This window comes from Camelina sativa, chromosome 5, assembly GCF_000633955.1.
Source record: "Camelina sativa cultivar DH55 chromosome 5, Cs, whole genome shotgun sequence".
NCBI lineage: Eukaryota > Viridiplantae > Streptophyta > Magnoliopsida > Brassicales > Brassicaceae > Camelina > Camelina sativa.
In genome coordinates, this window is record NC_025689.1 from 29,131,700 (window position 1) to 29,150,657 (window position 18,958).

Below are 18,958 nucleotides of genomic sequence, written 5' to 3' on the forward strand. Positions count from 1 at the left end.
AGGATCCCTGACAACCTGGCATGACATCAAGATGGTATTCTTGAACTACTTCTATGATGATGCGATGTCTGATGAGCTGAGGATCAAGCTCTCTACCTTTAGACAAGGGCCTGCTGAATCTTACAAAGCTGCTTGGGTAAGGTTCAAGGCATACCAGAGAGATTGTCCGCATCATGGTTTCTCAGAGGTGCAGTTGATCAGTATCTTCTTTAGTGGTATTGATTGGAGGTATCAGATGGCTTTGGATGCTGCTAGTGATGGGAAATTCAAGACAATGTACCCGGATGACGCTGAAAAGCTGATAGAAAGGCTAGCATCAAGCAATAGCACTAAGAATGCAGACCTAGAGCAGAAAAGAGCACATGAAGGCCATGATTCAAATCAGTTTACTGCAGTGAATGCTAAGTTGGATACAGTGCATAACCTTCTTGTTGGAAAGAAAGTCCATTTTGCTGAAGATGTTGAGACTTTTGAGCCAAAGCCAGAGATTTGAGAAGAAGGTGTCAACTATGTGTATGGAGCTGGGTATCAAAATCAGAGATTTGGTCAGAAGAATTTCTTCACAGGAGATCCAAACAACAACTTCTTACCAACCCCTCCCTCCACCCAATTCAGAGAGCAAGATGGAATCAATGATTGGACAGATTTTGGAAGGTCAACAGAAGTTAACTGTAGACTTCAATGGGAAGATTGATTCTGTATACACTGAGCTGACTGGGAAGTTCGGTGCATTAAACACTCATGTCAAGAAGCTGGAGAATCAAGTGATTCAGACTGCTGGGTCTGTTAAAAGACAAGAGGAATTTGTTTCTAGGAAAACAGAGTCGAACCCTAAGCATGCTTGTAATGCGATTTTGGTGAAGGAAGGAGACGAAGATACGTTAGTTGATCCAACATCGAGCGACACTACACAAGAGCATCGATCGATGCAAACTCAATCAAGCGTCGATCGACACAATGTCAGCATCGATCGACACCCCCCACAGACAGCTACGGTTTCTGTTCCAGTTCCACCATCTGATTCAAAAAAAGCTTATAAGCCTAAGGTTCCTTTTCCTAAGCCTAGGAGATCCAAACAGGAGATTGAAGAAGCTAGATGCAAGGCTATGATGGACAAGGTAATGATTGAGATGTCTTTGATTGATGCAGTCAAGTTTTCTCCTGAGATTAAGCGGTATGTCAAGAGAATGGTCACCAATGGTTTGAGTCCTGAGGAAGGAGCACTGCTTACAAAGGATGTCAGCTCAATTCTGTTGAAGCAGCATCTACAGAGGAAGAAGGATAAGAAGCAGGAGGTGGTTGTCTCTAAGGAAGTAAGTGCAGTGATTAATAGTAGGATTGCAGAGAAGTTACCAGATCTAGGAAGTTTTGTGTTAGATTGCTCTATCTCCACAGGAAGGTTTCCTCACTCACTTTGTGATCTTGGCTCTAGTATTAACTTGATTTCCCATTCTGTTGTTGTGAGACTTGGAATGATGGATTTCAAGCCAACTAAGATCTCTCTTATCTTAGCTGATCGATCCCGCAGAATTCCTGAAGGTGTCTTAGAGGATATTCCGATTAAGATTGGAGAATGCATGATTCCCACTGACTTTGTGGTACTGGAATATGACAAAGAGCCTATTGATCCTCTCATCTTAGGACGCTCTTTCTTGGTTACAGCTGGTGCCATCATTGATGTTAAGAAAGGACACATATCTCTGAATGTGGATGATTTGGTCATGAACTTTGAGATGGACAAGCTGAGAAGGGTTCCCACTATTGATGGTCAGACATTTTCTATGAAAATTGCTTCTGATGATGATCTGCTCATAGAACTTCATGAAGACGTTACTGCTGGGTATGTCAAAGAGTTGGAGACTGTTGAGAAAGTGAGCAAGCAAGCTGTTAAGCTTGAGGATTGGAGTGGGGATCATCTAATCAGTACTAGAGACTATGATGAGGTTCTGATCCATGACAAGTCGCTGGTAGATGATGTTTTTATAATGGAAACACGGATTGATGAGGAAAGCTGCAGAATCGTTGAAAAAACACAAGTTGCAGGCCAAGCATTGCATCGATCGACACACCTTCCAGAATCAGTTCAGACTTGACCACAACCACAAATTCTCGAGTTGGTTCCTTAGCTGCAAGTCCTAGACCAGTTATAAAGCTGAAATCTCACAATTCCACAGTCCAGAACCCACAGGTAAGGCCAAGGTATGCATCTCCCTCTCCCAAACCTTTTCCTATCATCAATAAGAATTTCAAAGGTACAAAAATTGTTTTGCAGTTAACCAAGCCACGAGATTATCGTAGAGCGCTTGTTTCTTCTGTTGATGATTTTGCAGGACATAAAAGAAAGCCACCCATACCTAAGTCCCGCCCTGGTCCTGTTCCTCATGTCCTTTGTAGACCTCATTCATCTACTGCCTACACACCACCTTGGATGAAGAGGACATTCTCTCGGAAGCATTTACTGCCATGTTCTGATCCACCGGATGCTTGAGATCCGACACAGTCAAGCTAATGACTGAAAACAAGCGCTTAGTGGGAGGCAACCCACTGTTAGGTTTTTTTTTTTCTTTTTCCTTTTTCTTTTGAATTATTTTTATTTTATTTTATTTTATTCGCCAATCTCTTACTTGATAGCACTGGGGACAGTGTTGTTTAAGTCTGGGAGAGGCAGTTACTAACTACGTTTTTGTTTTTGAGAGTCAGAAAAAAATGGTTTTATTAAGTCAAATTTTTGTTGGGAACTATGATTTTTCTTTTTAGTGTATTGCCTTGGTTGATTAATGCTGCAGATTGAATCCACAAATCCGACTAATGAAAAATCCAATGGCTGACCAGTGAACTAGAGACATCCAAATTTCCAACAGAATCCACAAAAGCCTGAGGTAATTTCTGCGCTATTCTTTTTACCTCATCAAGGAGATTGATGTTCATAGAGCTTGACTTCTTGTTCATACCTGACAAGTAAGATTTCAGAAAAGAAAAAATTTTGGTACTCCTCTCCCTTATTTAAGTTTGAAAGATTTTTCCTGAGAGCTTTGTTTAAAAAAAAAAAAGAGAATAAAAGATGAGATGATTTTGATCAGTTTAGAGGGATATGTAAATTACATGTGACCCCATTATTCGCCTATACCTTTGATAAAAAAAAAAATAATAAAGCAAAGCTCAAAGGAAGATAAAATAGATTAAGTCTGGGGAAGAGAAAGAGTACCACATGTGGTAAAAGATATGTTTTGCTTGTTATGGTATTGTACGGGAATGAGTCTAGAAGGTTCTTGATATTGATCAAATTGATAAGACCCACCGATGAAGGCTTAATGGAGGAAGTAGTGGAATTTGGTTTGAATTTGGGATGCTATGAAAGTCAATGGAGAATTACATGGTGGTTCGATTTGGATTTATCTGCTAAGCATGTGGATTAAGGTTTGGATGATCATGGCATTACTTTAAAAAGAAAATGAGTTCCTGCGTTTTCAAACCTCTTTCACAAGGCTAAGTTTATATTTTGCTTGAGGGCAAGCAAAGGTTAAGTCTGGGGAAGTTGATATATCATGGTTTTTAGGTGTTTTAGGCATGATATAAGTCTTATTTATAGTGTTTTTTTGGTATTTTTAGAGTCTTTTGAGTCTTTATAGGATTTAACATGGATGAGATCATAATAAAGCTAAATAGGAGGATTTGGAGTATAATCAAGCATTGAGGCTGAGCTACGAAGTTGGGAGACTAGATCAAGAGTAAGCATCGATCGATGCTTCATATGTGTCGATCAATGCATAGCCAAAGACGAAATCAGAAGTTTTTCCACAAGTTTTGAAGATTTACAAAGCTGCCCCAAAGTTTTCCATATTTGCATCATTAGTCCCTAGACGTGTTTTAGGAATATAAATAGAATTTTTATGGTCATTGTTTAGACCTAAGCTTTATTTTTCCCTGCAACTTTTGAGAGCAAAACCCTGAGAGATTTTTAGAGAGCTTTTGGAGAGAAGAATGAAGACTCCTTCAGAGAAGATTCAGAACTCCTTTACTTCTTCCTTTAATCTCTTAATGCTATTTATTCAGAAGATGTTTTGCTTTTCATTGATTATGTATGAGTAGATCTGCTTGTTAGGTTTAGGGTTTCTCATTAGGGATTTCATGGATTATTAGATCTGTTTATTTAAGATTCATTATCTTTCTTGTTCTTCACCATAGGGTTTTTTTAATCTAGATCTTTGAGTAGTCATCTGGATTTAGATCTTAGGATTATTGATTGATATGAGAATATAATTGATTTTCCTGACAAAAACCTTTGGTGAGCAAAATTACTTCTTGCAAAGAGATTTAATTTAGTAATTTTGTGAACTTATCTAAACTTGATTTTATTGCTGGTTTTTAACTTGAATTTTGCAAAGAGATTTAGATTTTCTAGTTTTAAAATTTAGATAATATTTGTAGTGAGAACTGATTTATTTTACAATTGTGTTTAGAGTTCAAGAACAGTGCTTAATTGTTGAATAATGCATGTTTAATTAATTGATCTGATTTTCCATGATTTTCTGAGAATTTTCCTAAGCCTAGCGTTTATTCCTATTGATTTACAACTCTTTTATTTTCTGTTTTTACATTGCTATTTAAATTACAATTTTGGTTTAGCATAATTAAAGATTATTAAATCTATTGTGTGAATCTAGAGTTCTTGTGGATTCGATCCCTAAGTAGTACAATTGATCTATTAATTTGAGAAAATAGCTATAGGATAAATTTGAGCATATCAAAATAGAAAAATATATTGGAAATGCTCTAAGCCAGACGTTTAGGCTGAGTCCGATACCTTTCTCTTCCTTTATATCATTTCAGGTTTGGCCAATGTTCTTTATACCATTTCAGGTTTGGCCAATGTTCTTTATACCATTAAATATATAGACACACATGTCTTTTGATGTATAATTATATACAAGTAGGAAGAAATACAACTTAACGTGGAAATTTCGAAGAGGTAGGCCAATGGGGTTCGAGGATAGTTGTTAAGGTATATATGCCCATGAAAAAACGAAAAGTGGTTAGTGTCGGTTTATATATTATTTGGTTGAACTAGATGCCTTCAATAATGGATAAAACAACGTTTAATCTAAGTCCCATCTCTGTTGCGCAATGGTCTTTTCAACCGTATTGATGGAAACTGCGTCCAATGCTTGCAAAATTTGAAGAGTTATATCTAAACGCGGACTACTAGAATTTTCCGGATGGCCTTAGGCTTCGGTCCATTTACTTTATGAAGACTTTACACATAAAGGTTTCAATATTTTCCTATTAGTTTGAGACATTGTTAAAAAAAATTACGCAATATAACCACAATCTTTGGTTGTGATTGATAACCACTTTACAAAGTGATACAAATATACAGTTTTAAAGTTTATCAATCATAAAATTTTTATTTTTAGTTTTTTTTGTATAATTTTGATGTACGTTTTTTCTTACAGCTTTGCACTATTCCGTAATAGTTTTTTTTCCAGCTATACAGAAAATCTGTAAGCTTTGTATATGTTACTAATCGTGATTGGTGGTAGAGAAGAATAGAAGATTGGTCTGTTCTGTTGTCGAGAAAATTGGGTGAGGAAGAAGATGTTGGTTGGTTTTGTAGGTAATTAATTGTAATTGGGTTAAAATCGATTTTTTCTTTTGGTTTACTATTCTTTTGTTGGTTAAGATTTAATTGGTACATAATAAACCGATTCAAAACCATGTTTGTGGGGATTCAAAACCATGTTTGTGGAGATTAAAATATAGTAATACTATTTTAGGGAAATATAGATATCTAACTTTTGATCGAGGGAAAAATAGGTTTTAAACGTTTTGCTTGGAGACATATCGATTGAGGTAAAAGTTTGTGCTCTATCTAGCCGGATATGATAGTGCTTGGGGGGAAATATATCGCCAGCCCGTTACATGACTAAAGTACTACATCAGCCTTGTTTATTTTTTTCTGCAAACAAACTTTACGAAACTGCACAGTTTGTTGGTCTATTTAGCAGTATCTACCATTGTTAACAAGTTAGGACCTAAAAAAAGCATGGCAGGTTTATAAAATAAAGAAGGGAATGGATAGAAAAAGCTATAAGTATGCAAAAGTACGTGTAAATACATATTAACTAGGTAATAACCCGCGGAAAACCGAGAGCTGAACTTTTCTTTTGATGAAAATTTGTAATAATTTATTTTGTTATTATGTTATTTATAATGGTTTGTGATTAAAAATTTGGTTTGCATTTATTAAAATTTTTGTATTTTATAAATATTTGTTGAAAATCTGTCAATAAAACATCTGCATTGTGAATAAAATTTATTAAACCTTTTGTCAATTAAACGCAATTTTTGATATAGTTGTGAAGTAAGTAAAAAGATATAAATAACATGTAAAAAGAGCAACTAAATATAGCTAGTGAAGGTTCTGAAAAACCTCTTTGAAAAAACATTCATTGTTTTTCCTTTTGTGGCTTTCCTTTTTTGTATATAATAATCACCTTCAAGCATTGAATATATTTAAATCTCAACTTAGGGGGGGTTATTGGTTTAGGATTTAGAAAGAATTTGAATGATTTTAAAAGTTATGTAAAATATGTTGTTATTCAATCAAGACTTTTTAAAACTCTTTAAAAATTTGGTGTTATTGGTTGTGGATTTGTAAAAAGTTATCTAAAATCTTGATAAATCTAGTGTTATTGGATTAAGAGTCTTATAAAGTCATTAAAAGTTTTATGTTATTCAATTAAAACAAAAGAATCATGGATTGTTAATGAATTCAAATTTTGTGTTATTGGTTTAGGATTTTATAACATTTCCTTCATAACAAAAGTCATGAAAACTCTTTCATCAAATAGAAAGATTTTGAAAGATTTTATGAAATATTTTACAAGATTAGGAAACACAAATCAGCAAGATTTAAAATAACTTCCTAAACAATCTCTTATAGAATCCTTCATTTTTACTTTCTAATTTTCTATGATTTAAAAAATCAGCAAGATTTTTAAAAACACAAAGTCATTAAAACTCTTTCTAAATCCTAAACCAATACCTCCCCCTTAGTTTTATTTTCCTAAAAAACTGGCTAAAAGAAAAATATAACTTTTTTAAATAGATAAGATACTATATCTATATCTTTTTTTTTGTTTATTAATTTTTAAAATCTAAGCAAACTGTTATATATTTTATTTGATTAGATTTTTGATAAAAATTTTATCCTGTGCTGGAAATTGTTTTGATAAAATTTGTGGTTATATAGATTTTATTCGATTAGATTTTTTTGAAAGACGAATTAGTTTTTATTCTATTAGATTTTTTTTTTTTTTACTTTTCTACAATTTTATTTATTTTATGTGTTCCCAATTTTCTTTTTAATTAATTATATTTATTTACTTAATTAATTAATCTTAATTAAGTTTTTCTAATGGCATTTTTAATGTAATTTTTTACACATTATAATGTATATACCACGTCAGCTTAGTTTCATATTTGTACTTCTCAATTAATATAGTAGGATAAAAAATTTGACTTTATTCTAATAATGGAAATATGACCGCTTATTCTACTAAAATTATAAAATTATAATCATCATTTTACCAAATTTTTATAGATATATATTATTTATGATATCGAACATAAATATTGTGTGTATATATATACATTATATATATAATGATAAATGATTATAAGCTTGACTAGAGATTGTTAGGTCATCTTTATAGGGAGAACATGAGGGGTGTTCTTAGCCCATTAAAATTATAAATATAAGGAATAGTGGTAGAAGAACACTAAGATCAGTTCTTGATGTAGAACTGATCTTGGCTCAGTTCTAAGCTGACGTGGCAAGCTGTGAATGGATACAATCTTTAACAAACAATTTTTCACAAATTAAAATTTGGACATTAAACTATGTATTAATTAAAAAAATGTTTGTGTGCTTTAATTAAGTAATATGTTTGTTTTTTTTTTCTTTAATTTTTTTTTGTTTCATAAAAATTTAGTATTGTATTTTGAATTTTAGTAAAAGTTTTATAAGTTTGCAATTTAAATGTTATTTTATAAGTTTTTATAATTGTAATATGTTTAAGAATATTATATTATTAAATCTTTTGATCTTAAACATGTTCTCCCAATAACTAACTTTTTAACAAAAGATCTTAACTACTGATCTTTCATTATTTTCATAATATACCCCCATTATGTGCGGAATAAATTAATTAAAAAAATTATTATGAGTAATATTATAATTATTGAATTAATATCTATTTGTGTCAAACATAATATGTAATTAAAGTATTTTTTAATTCAAATTTTCGTTTATTTCATTTAAAATACATCTCACTCGTTAAAATATTTGAACGTGAAAAAATGTTAATGTAGTCGAAAAAATATTAATAAAATGTTACTATTTATGACAACATGTCTTTTGTGTGGTTTAAAAACCAATTTATTGAAACAGGACAAATGATTAGATAACAAAAATATATGAAAAAATTTGGACTTTCTAAGAAGTGTAATATGAATTTACATAAAATGTAAAGATATGACTATTAAGTTCAAATTTATCTTTTAATTTGTTAATTTTTTTGTTACATTCATTTATCTTTTAGTGTTTAGGAAAAAAAATTTGTATATTATTTGATGAATAACTAATTTTACGAATAAAATTAGATATTATATTTTAAAAGTACACGTTAACAAAATATAAGTACACATAAAAAAAGAGAAATTTAACAACATTTATTATTATTATTTTTTGGTTAAACATATAATGGCATGTATTGTAAATAGTATTACCAAATGGTGATAAATTGCTAAAAAGTATCTGGAGCTCTCCAGCGATGACACCTCAGCATTTTTCTCAAAATGCTTCCCTATTAATATATAGGGGATTTACTCTAAGAATACCCAAAATAGTTCCCCCTATAAAGATGCCCTTAGATCATTTCCATGGATAGAGATAAAGTATCTAACAAAAAAAAATGAAAATGTTGAGGAAAGACTAAAAGAGAGAGAGAGAGAGATAATGTCTCAAAATAGACTTTGTGAAAAACTCTCTAGACCTCCTCTCACTATTATGTCATCATTTGATTAATTTATTTATTTTTTTTTAAATAGAAAATTTAATTATATAAATTCTTATATTGAAATATTATTAAATTAAATGTGAGAACCTCATTTGTAGAATATCACTGATGGTAGTGCTCTTTGATGGCGCTTCTAAATGCTACATACAAAGTAATCCCAAAAAAAAAAAGATATAAGAGTATATCCAACTGGACCTTTTAAGGAGAATTCAGAATTCTTAAGTTTTGTCTAATTAAAATTAAATCAAAAATAGTTATATTAGTAAGAGGTACCTCTTAATTATGAGGTTTTAAAGACCATAAAAATTGTGGACGTGTTCAATAATTGTTGGGTGATATTTTTAATATATAAAAAAAGTCATCGATTATCTTTTTTTCTTCCTCATCTCTCTCTTTCTCGACGAAAAGATTGCAAAGTCAGAAGCTATTTTCTCAAAAATCGATTGCAAGCAGAGGAGAATGATGTAATTTCTCTGTTAACTCATCATCTCCACCAATAGTAGATCTCAATGGCGAATTGATTTTTTTCTGGGTTATCGTTGATCTGGATTCGTTTGATTGTTTGAATTATACTGGATGGTATCTGACAATCCCGACTCAATATGTCTTCTTTGTCTTCATCAAAGCTTTGATGTCTGATCCAATAGTGAGTCTGTTTTGATTGAAGTTCGGACTGTTGAAAACAATAGAACTTGGAAAGGGACTAACTTTGGTTTTGGTGTTGTATCTATCATGTAGATGGAGAATATGGTACACTTTCTCGCTGAATTGGGAATGATGCATTACGACACCTTGATGTTCTTTCCATTCATGCTTGCTGCTTCAGCTATTTACACATCAAGATGCTCTATGATTCTGTTTTTGAATTCTTATTCAAGTTCTTTTCACTTGTCTCTTGTATTTACTTTGTTCCAAACTTCCAATACACCAAATTTCTTACACTTCAAACATCATATACCAAACTTTATTTTCAAAAAGAACTAATTCTTGTGGCAATTGAGATTTTAGATCAAGCGGCAACTGATAAATTATTGTGGGACGAAGCCAAATCTTATTCAGTGAGCAATCTGCTCCCTCCACCCTTAGTGGGGGTGAAAGATTCTTCTATCCGTTGTCAGGTTGATGGTTCATGGAAAGGAACGGACCCTTTTCAGGGTCTGGGTTGGTGGTGCTGCAATGGTGAAGATTACACGCTTCTGTTGGGAGCTCGGAGTCTCAAACGAGGTCTTACTCCCCTACACACAGAATTACAAGCACTGATCTGGGCAATGAAGTCCTTAATGGCGGCTGGAGTTGTTTGTCAGGCCTTCGAAACGGATTGTGCAGAGCTCGTTGCGATGGTGCAGTCACCTGATGATTGGCCTGCTTTTTCAAATTTATTGGAGGATTTCTCGCAGCTCCGTTCATTTTACCCATCCTTCTCCCTAGTCAAGATTTCCCGCGACATCAACGCAAGAGCAGATTGTCTTGCTCGGTCTTCAAGATCTTTACTTTCTGAATCGTTTTTTGTGAACTCTTATCCTCCTGTTTGGACAACCAATTTTGGAGTTCTTTTTTAATTTATTAATGTTTGGTTGAAAAAAAAAACTAATTCTTAAAAGCTCTTAATGAGGTTAACATTGGAGAAAGTAGAAATTAAGAATGCCTAATAAGTTCCTACACTTTTAAATCTGCTAAATTTATGTTTAAAATATTCGTAAGAACTCTTCATAGAAATATTACGATTGGTGATGGTCTATGAGTTATGTAGGAGCATCCTCATTAAACAACCTTTAATGGATGTCTTAACTTTAAAAAAATATTAAATTTAATATTATTTTAATTTAAATACAATCACTAAGTTTGTATTATTATTCTGGGAAAAATGTGGAAAGCATAAACTTTCGAGAACTCATAAATTTTTTGTTGATGGAAAGATTGGGTTAAGTATTCTATTAGAATTTATGTCACTTACAAAACTACGTTTTTTAATTTTTAAAAAAATTAATATAATTCTGAGAATTAAACCGGATGCCTCATTTATACATCAACTATACACAACCAACTGAGCTAATAAATTTTATTAAAGATAATTCAAACGTACATAGTTATATGGGAGTTTGGAGATTCTTAGGGCATGTCCATTGGACATATCTGATGCAGGATCTGAAGAATAAAAGATAAAAATAAATGAGAAAAAGGTGGAGAGATAAGAAAACTGTGTCTCTGCCAAAAGCTATTAGGGCATCTCCATTGGGGGATTTAGCAAGGCTCTTATTGCAACTGTAATTAAAAATAAATCAGAATTGACGGAATATATAAGATCCAACTCTTATTTAGTAAGCTTAGAGCAAGTTTATTGGGAGGTTTATATAAGGGGAGTTCTTAAATTTTTTATAAATTAATTGGATACTGTTTGGAATATAAGAACCCATGATAATTTTAATTAAGATTCTTAAAAGTTCTTATTTTATAAAAAGTACACAATATATTCTTAAAAAAATTTAAGAGTCTCAAAATTAAAGACTACCAATGGACTTGCCCTTAAGACACTGTATCTACAGCTGTCAACATACTTCTCAATTGACTCTGTGAAGAAACATGAAAATAAAAACATTAACAGCAAAGGTAAAATTAAGAGTATATATATAGCAAACATCAACGACAACAACAAACAAAAACCTTCATTGAGCTGTTTCTCGTTAAGCCTCTCTCTGTACTCAAAAAATTCCTGTTTCTTCTGCATATTCAATTGAATCCGTAGAGACACCTCCTTGGAGAACAAATTAACACTCAAATCAAAGACCAAAGAGAATCAAAACAGAACACAGAAGATTTATTTGATTAAGAATCTGAGAAACTTACCTTGTGATTCCAATTGAGTCAATCTCTTCCGATTATTTCAACTCCAACTTGAAATCGTATCCATCTCCAAATCTCTGACTCGATTTTGTCTATCACCAAAGTAATCCACCGAGTTAATCGCCTTCGCTAATCATCTCCAGATCCTTCGATTCAAACCCTTCCTCTGATTCAAGTATCCTTCGATTCCAAACCCTTCTTCTGATTCCAAATTTCTTTGTCGGGTATTGAATCGCGAGAGAAAGAGAGAGAGAGGAAAAGAAATCGAGTGAGGATTTTTTTTTGTTTTTTTTTGTTTTATTTAGTTCGACCAACAAGAGTAAGACATGTAGCGTCTCCTAGACCATGATTCGGTATATTATATAAGGGGCTCTCTTAAGTTTTTTTTTTACTTTTGATTTATTTTTTTGAATCAAAAACCTTTAAACTCCTCTAAGAGCTTACCGATAAACATGACTTTAGGAATCGTCTCTTATTGTGTACGTGTCAGCATATAGCTGATTTGGTTTTTCATATAAAAACAAGATTTTTTTTTTCCCTTCTTGAATCATAACAAAACCGAGAGATCTTTTTGACCAAATCGGAACCTTGCAATCGGAGAAACCGATCTCCAATCGGAGATTTTGATTAATCAATCAAAACGACATATCGAAGCTTCTGATTAATCGACGAGTCTATGCATATTCAAAGATCTGTTAAGCTGAATTTATGGCTTCTCAGTACTGCAGTCTATGTCAAAGAGATTATAAAGTTATGTTTTTTCAACTTATATTTTTTTCAAAAATAAGAACTCCAATTAGAGTTCTACCATTGGAGATGATAATTTTAATTAAGATTCTTAAAAGTTCTTATTTTATAAAAAGTACACAATATATTCTTAAAAAAATTTAAGAGTCTCAAAATTAAAGACTACCAATGGACTTGCCCTTAAGACACTGTATCTACAGCTGTCAACGTTTTATTGGTTGAGTAAAGAAAAAAAGAATAAAGAATTAAATTAAAATAAAAATATTATTTTTTAACTCTTTTGACACTCAAATGTCAGTATAACCGATGTAATTGCTCTTACCGGATTTTGGTTTCATCTCCGCCGGGGCTTTCTTGGCTTTTGATTCTTCTTATGCATTGTGGTTTCGTCTTCTTGAGATCTAATGACTGCATTGTGATTTTAAATTCTTTAGGTTTCAGCAAATTGTTAGCTTATCTAGAAAAATTCCCACATTATAATGTTAGGTTTTTGGCGATTTGTGTCGTAAAGGTCATATGATCATCAAATAAAATCACTTCTTTTTTGGGGTTAAAAGTCCCCTAGTTGGTTTTGGTAAGATACTGAAACATATCCATCACACACATTACATCTTATACATTTTTATTACTTGAGATACATAATCATTACTTTCTTAATTGAATCAGCAGAGTAATTAGGTGGAGTCCTAGAGTCCCTTACTCCCCCACCCGATCTTTCGGTTGTTGCCGACCCACCAATTCTCAGTAGCCTTCACGGCCACTACTGTACGGCCTCCACTACTGTCATGGTTGGGGTTCATGTACACATGATGTGGTGGAACCTGGGGAGCCATAAACATGTCATGGTGCTTCATTCCTTGCCTGTTGTACTGCTGCATCCCAATCCCGCCATGGTACTTCATGCCATTTGCATTGTACTGCTGCATATCATGCCCGCCCTCGTGTTGCATCTCATGCCTGCCTCGGTGCTGCATCCCGTGCTTGTTATGGTGCTGAACCGCTTGCCCGTTATGGTTCTTCATACCCTGTATGTCATGATGTTGCATTCCATGCTCGCTATAGTGTTGAACCCCGTGCCCAATTTTGTGTTTTATCCCTTGCATCTCGTGCTCGCTATGGTGCTGAACCTCGTGCCCGCTTTGGTGTTTCATCCCCTGCATGCCGTGGTGCTGCATCCCATGCTCGCTATGGTGCTGAATCCTGTGCCCGTTTTGGTGCTTCATCCCCTGCATGTTGTGGTTCTGCATCTCGTGTTCGCTATGGTGCTGAACCCCGTGCTCACTTTGGTGTTGAACCCCTTGCCCGCTTTGCTGCTTCATCCCTTGCATCTCATGGTGCTGTATTTCGTGCTTGTTGTGGTGCTGAACGCCATGCTCGCTTTTGTGCTTCCTCCCCTGCATTTCGTGGTGCTGCATCCCCTGCTCGCTATGGTGCTGAACCCCATGCCCGCTTTGGTGTTTCATCCCTTGCATCTCGTGGTGTTGTATCTCTTGCTCGTTATGGTTCTGAACCCCGTGCTTGCTTTGGTGCTTCATCCCTTGCATCTCGTGGTGTTGCATCCCATGCTCGTTATGGTGCTGAACCCCGTGCCCGCTATGGCACTGAACCCCGTGTCCGCTTTGGTGCTTCATCCCCAGCATCTCGTGGTGCTGCATCCCATGCTCGCTATGGTTCTGAACTCCATGCCCGCTTTGATTCTTTATTCCATGCATGTCGTGGTGCTGCATCCCATGCTCGTTATGGTGTTTAACCCCGTGCCCGCTTTGATGCTTCATCCCTTGTATCTGGTGGTGCTGCACTTCGTGTTCGCCATGGTGTTGGACCTCGTGCCCACCATGGTGCTTCCCATACCCACTCTGGTATATTTCTTCATGCTGCCCCTGCCATCCATTATCCATCTTTCCTATCTTTGCTATCTTTCCCTACAAAATGATCATCTACCAAATTAAAATAAAATAACAAACAGTTTAATATGCAAACATAAATTGTGTACAAAATGATCATCTACCAATCTTTTGTATTTTTGTTAATGTAGGAAACAAAATCTCAAACGTTTCTGAAAATCAGCGTTAAACCATCGTGGTCCCATGGTAGGTCGAAGCCATGGTTTCCTTTGCCTATGCTCTCGACTAGGTGTGAGAATTGGTGTACTTGCATATAATATACGACTATAAAACTGCGTATATATATATATATATATATATATATATATATATATTTCAAGTGTATTAATATATGAATCAGAATCAATAGTTTAACTTTATTGAAACTTTAGCATAAAATCTGAGGACTTTTATTATAAAAAAAAAAAAGTTCAGGACTTTCACATAGTTTAAGACACTTTAGAAACATATATTATAAATAACAGCACATAATATAGATTGTAAGGTCGAAACACCAAAAGAGAAACTTACGTTGTGAGGAGATGGGGGCATGATCAAGTTGCGATGAGGTGACTGTTGGTTGTACTGGTGGTTATTGCTAGTGTAGTGGCTCTGGTTGCTCTCAAAGAACTCCTCCACGTCTGAGTCTTCTTCATCGCAGACAGACATGTGAGACATGGGTGGACGGCCATGGTTGGCAGGAAGCCTTATGCGGTGGTCGTAGCGGGCTTGACGGTCAAAGTAGCCTCCTTCTGACTCCACATGAGCCACAAACTCCTCGCGCTCCTCGAACCCGTAGCCACGGCCGCTCCCGTAACCCTTGTGGCCGTATCCCTGCAGCCCGAACTCAGCGATCCGTCCAAGAAGCTTATCAAGCATTTTATCTTTATATATGTGCTTGACTATGTTTTTCTTTAATGAGGATAAGTGATTAACCTCTTTCAGCCCTTTCTATATTTATACAATTCTTATTGTGCTATTGTAGTCTAGTGTTCTTTTAAATTAGTGTTTTATGTGATTCCATTTGGCTTGATTTGAATCTTATTCTCTTTCCTACCACCACCACCACCAAACCGAAGTTGAGTGGACATATTTGTTCTGATTCCGTTCTTTTTAATTAATGACAATCCAATTCACCTGGAAATTCGAATTCTTATTTGACTCAAATATTGACGGAGGTATAATAGTAAAACTAAAAATTTATACTTCTGTTTTAAGGCTTTGATTTTGATTTTATTATGTTTTTATATAAAATTTGTTTGGGGCAAAATTGTTATTCTTTATCGTATCACTTAATTTTAGGGAAAATTTGCAAACATTCCTATTATATATATATATATATAGTTTATTTTCGCTGATATGAATATTGATTAATAAAATCTTTCAGGTGTTTCTATATACACTTTCATTGTAGTGAAATAGTCTACTGTTCATTTAAGTTAGTGTTTGATATGATTCCCGTTGGGGATTATATTCTTATTATCATGGTATGATCATCTGAATCTTATTTCTTTTATCTACCACCACCATACCGAAAGTTGAATTGACATGTTTGTTCTAATTATATTCGTCTTTTTAATTATTGATCAGCCCCATTAGCTTGGAAAATTCCAGTCCCAAATTAACTAAATTTTGATGAAACTGGAAGTTAAACTTAGTCTAGTTCTACCTATTTTTTTGATAACTCATGTGATCTTAAAGGTTTTCTATCCCCGAACACTAATCTTGGAGTCTGGAGAAACATGTTAAATTGTTCGAACCCTCGTGGCCAATACTAGTTCTACCGATTAAGGGTATATATTGATTTTATATCATTCGAGTTAAAGTTTTCATTCATATATGGAGACGAAAATTTGTGTAACTTAGTTTTTTGTTCTTTGGACCCGACTAAGTCTTTAGGTCTATGGACATAGACACTTTCTACTTGTACTCCCAAACGCTAGATAACGTGGGTAACATGAGTAACATGGCCATATATGGAGAACACTTTATGAAGGTCAGATGGACTAAAGATGTCAAAGCTCACTTTAGACAGAACCACAAGGATCTTCTTCCCAACAATTTGACAGTAGCATAATGTGGGTATCTTCTGAAATCTAAAGTTTTCTTAGGAAGAAACCAATGACGAGAAACGATAGAAACGATAGAAACATACTCTCAACGTTTGAGATTAATCTCATGCGTTTTGAAACGATAGAAACATACTCTCAACGTCATTGACAAAGCTAGACTCTACCTTCTTCTGGAGAGAAGATGAAACCCATTGAAATTATCTATTAGTTCAGCATCTTAATTTCGCATATGTCCTTACATATATACTCTAACAAGTAACAACCATAGGACATGTAACATGTTATAATGTTATATACTCTCATCGTTATATATATATATATACATATATATATGTATGTACCTTCGTTAATTTTCTTTGATATGGATAAGTGATTTAATAAATCTTTCAGGTGTTTCTATATATGTACACAATTCGTGTATTATAGTCGAGTGTTCATTTAAGTTAAGGGAAAATTATAAATAAAGGAGCTTTTTCCAAAAATTTGGTCATCTACACTTTTTTTTCAAGATTGTCAATTGTGACTAAAATGCTCCTACTAATAGAAATAGTGAAGTTTTGAAAAATTTGAACCAATAAACAAACAGAAAACCTATGTTAGTATACAACTGTTAAAAAAAAAATTTGAAAAAAAAATGTTTTGGGTGTCAAAAATCAGTTTGTAAATTGCTGATTTCTGGTCTAAATTGTTTAGAATAGACTTTCTACGATTTTTTCTCTTTCTGAAACATTTAGATTGTTCATTCTACAATTTGTACATGTTCTAAGAAGTTTAGACGAAAAATTTGTTCTAAAAATTTCAGAACCTGAATTTTGTATGTTCTACAAAATTAAAAATATGTATTCTACGTTTTTCTTCATTCTACATCAATTCAGAATTCGTTTTCTACGTTTTACCCTATATACTAAAAGAAGTAGAAGATATATCATAGAAATTTTTAGAATTTGTAATCTGTAAACCTTAGAATACCCTAAAATAGAAAGAAAATAAATTAAATAAGGAAAGTGAATAATTTTAAATATTTTTTAAATATTCTTAATTTATGGTTAAGATTTCGTAATTATTGTTTAGATTTGTTCTAATACATTTTAGAATGCGTATTCTAAATTATTTAGAAGATAAACAAATTAAGAAAAATCGACATTATACCTTAACGTGATCGATCACCATCTCTTCCACCTTCCACAAAAGCTTTCACTTACCTGTTTATGATGCAAATCTATGTTACTTGTGGTGTATGGACACTGGATGCCAAGAAGGAGTGGAGATTTATTGATGATGAAGAAAAACGTGCTAGATTACTGACTTTGCAACCCACTACATCTCTTGAAGAGTTGAAGGTTATGGTTTCAGAAGACTATGAAATAGAGCAAAATATGTTTGATGTGGAATTCAGTTATCTACCCACAGAGGTTAAAGTTGATTGTCCTCCTGTTGTATTGACAAATGATAGAGGTATGAAAAATTTTCTTGCATATCTGAAAAAGATAAACATGATTCGGTTGTGTGTTACATTCAAAAGAGTAGTTGATGGTGATAGGAGTAAAGTCCAGTTCGATCTGAATAAGTTCCCAGTTGATAGTAGCGATGGTTGTAATGTGGAAGTTGATGTGGGAAAATCAGTAGGTATTATTTCAAGGAATTCACCTAAGCCGACTAATGATGTATTAGAAAAGCCTACTGATGCTAATCTTGGTGATGCTGCTGGTTTAAAGTTGGAAGATTCAATGGTAAAAAATGGTGAATATTTCAGCAGTAAGGAAGCTTTACAGGCTACTATGGAAATGTATGCAATGAAATATAACTGCGACTATAGGATTACAAAATCTGATAAGAGATGGTGGTGTATACGCTGCATTGATAGTGCTTGTAATTGGCGTCTCCGGGCTGAGTGTTTACAAGCGTCTACATATTTCAAAATCAACAAGTTTGTGGGTAACCATACATGTGCCCCTTCAAAAAAAAACTCATTTTGTAGGACTCCATCTGCAAGAACAATTGGACATCTCATTAAGCAAAGCTATGAGGGCGTGAAGGAAGGTCCTAAACCGAATGATATAGTTAATATTATTCGTTCAAGGTACGGCTGCGAGCTAACATATCACCAAGCTTGGGAGTCTCGGGAGTATGCAGTTAACGAAGTTAGAGGAATTCCTGAGAAAAGTTATGCTAAGATTCCAAAATACTTGCACATGCTACAAGAAGCGAATCCTGGTACGTTCACGAATTATGAAATTGACTTTGATGGAAGATTTAAATATCTATTTATTTCTTTTGGTCAATCAACAAGAGGGTTCTACAAGTCAATGCGGAAAGTGATAGTAGTTGATGGTAC

At 33.8% G+C, this 18,958-nt stretch overlaps 1 protein-coding gene across 1 annotated transcript; it reads right to left on the reverse strand.

Moving 5' to 3' along the window:
* LOC104787810 (histidine-rich glycoprotein-like) lies at positions 13,186-15,499 on the reverse strand. The gene is made up of 2 exons (XM_010513453.2): positions 15,083-15,499; positions 13,186-14,590 (listed from the first exon to the last, which is right to left on the reverse strand). The coding sequence occupies exons 1-2, from the start codon at positions 15,428-15,430 to the stop codon at positions 13,355-13,357; spliced, it is 1,584 nt and encodes a 527-aa protein (XP_010511755.1). The 5' UTR covers positions 15,431-15,499; the 3' UTR covers positions 13,186-13,354.

Bases quoted from the DNA above. Each gene is read 5' to 3' on its own strand.
- LOC104787810 (XM_010513453.2), bottom strand. From the start codon at position 15,430: ATGCTTGATAAGCTTCTTGGACGGATCGCTGAGTTCGGGCTGCAGGGA. The intron at 14,591-15,082 runs GTAAGTTTCTCT...ATCATTTTGTAG, and splicing joins TGCCCCCATCTCCTCACAAC to GGAAAGATAGCAAAGATAGG.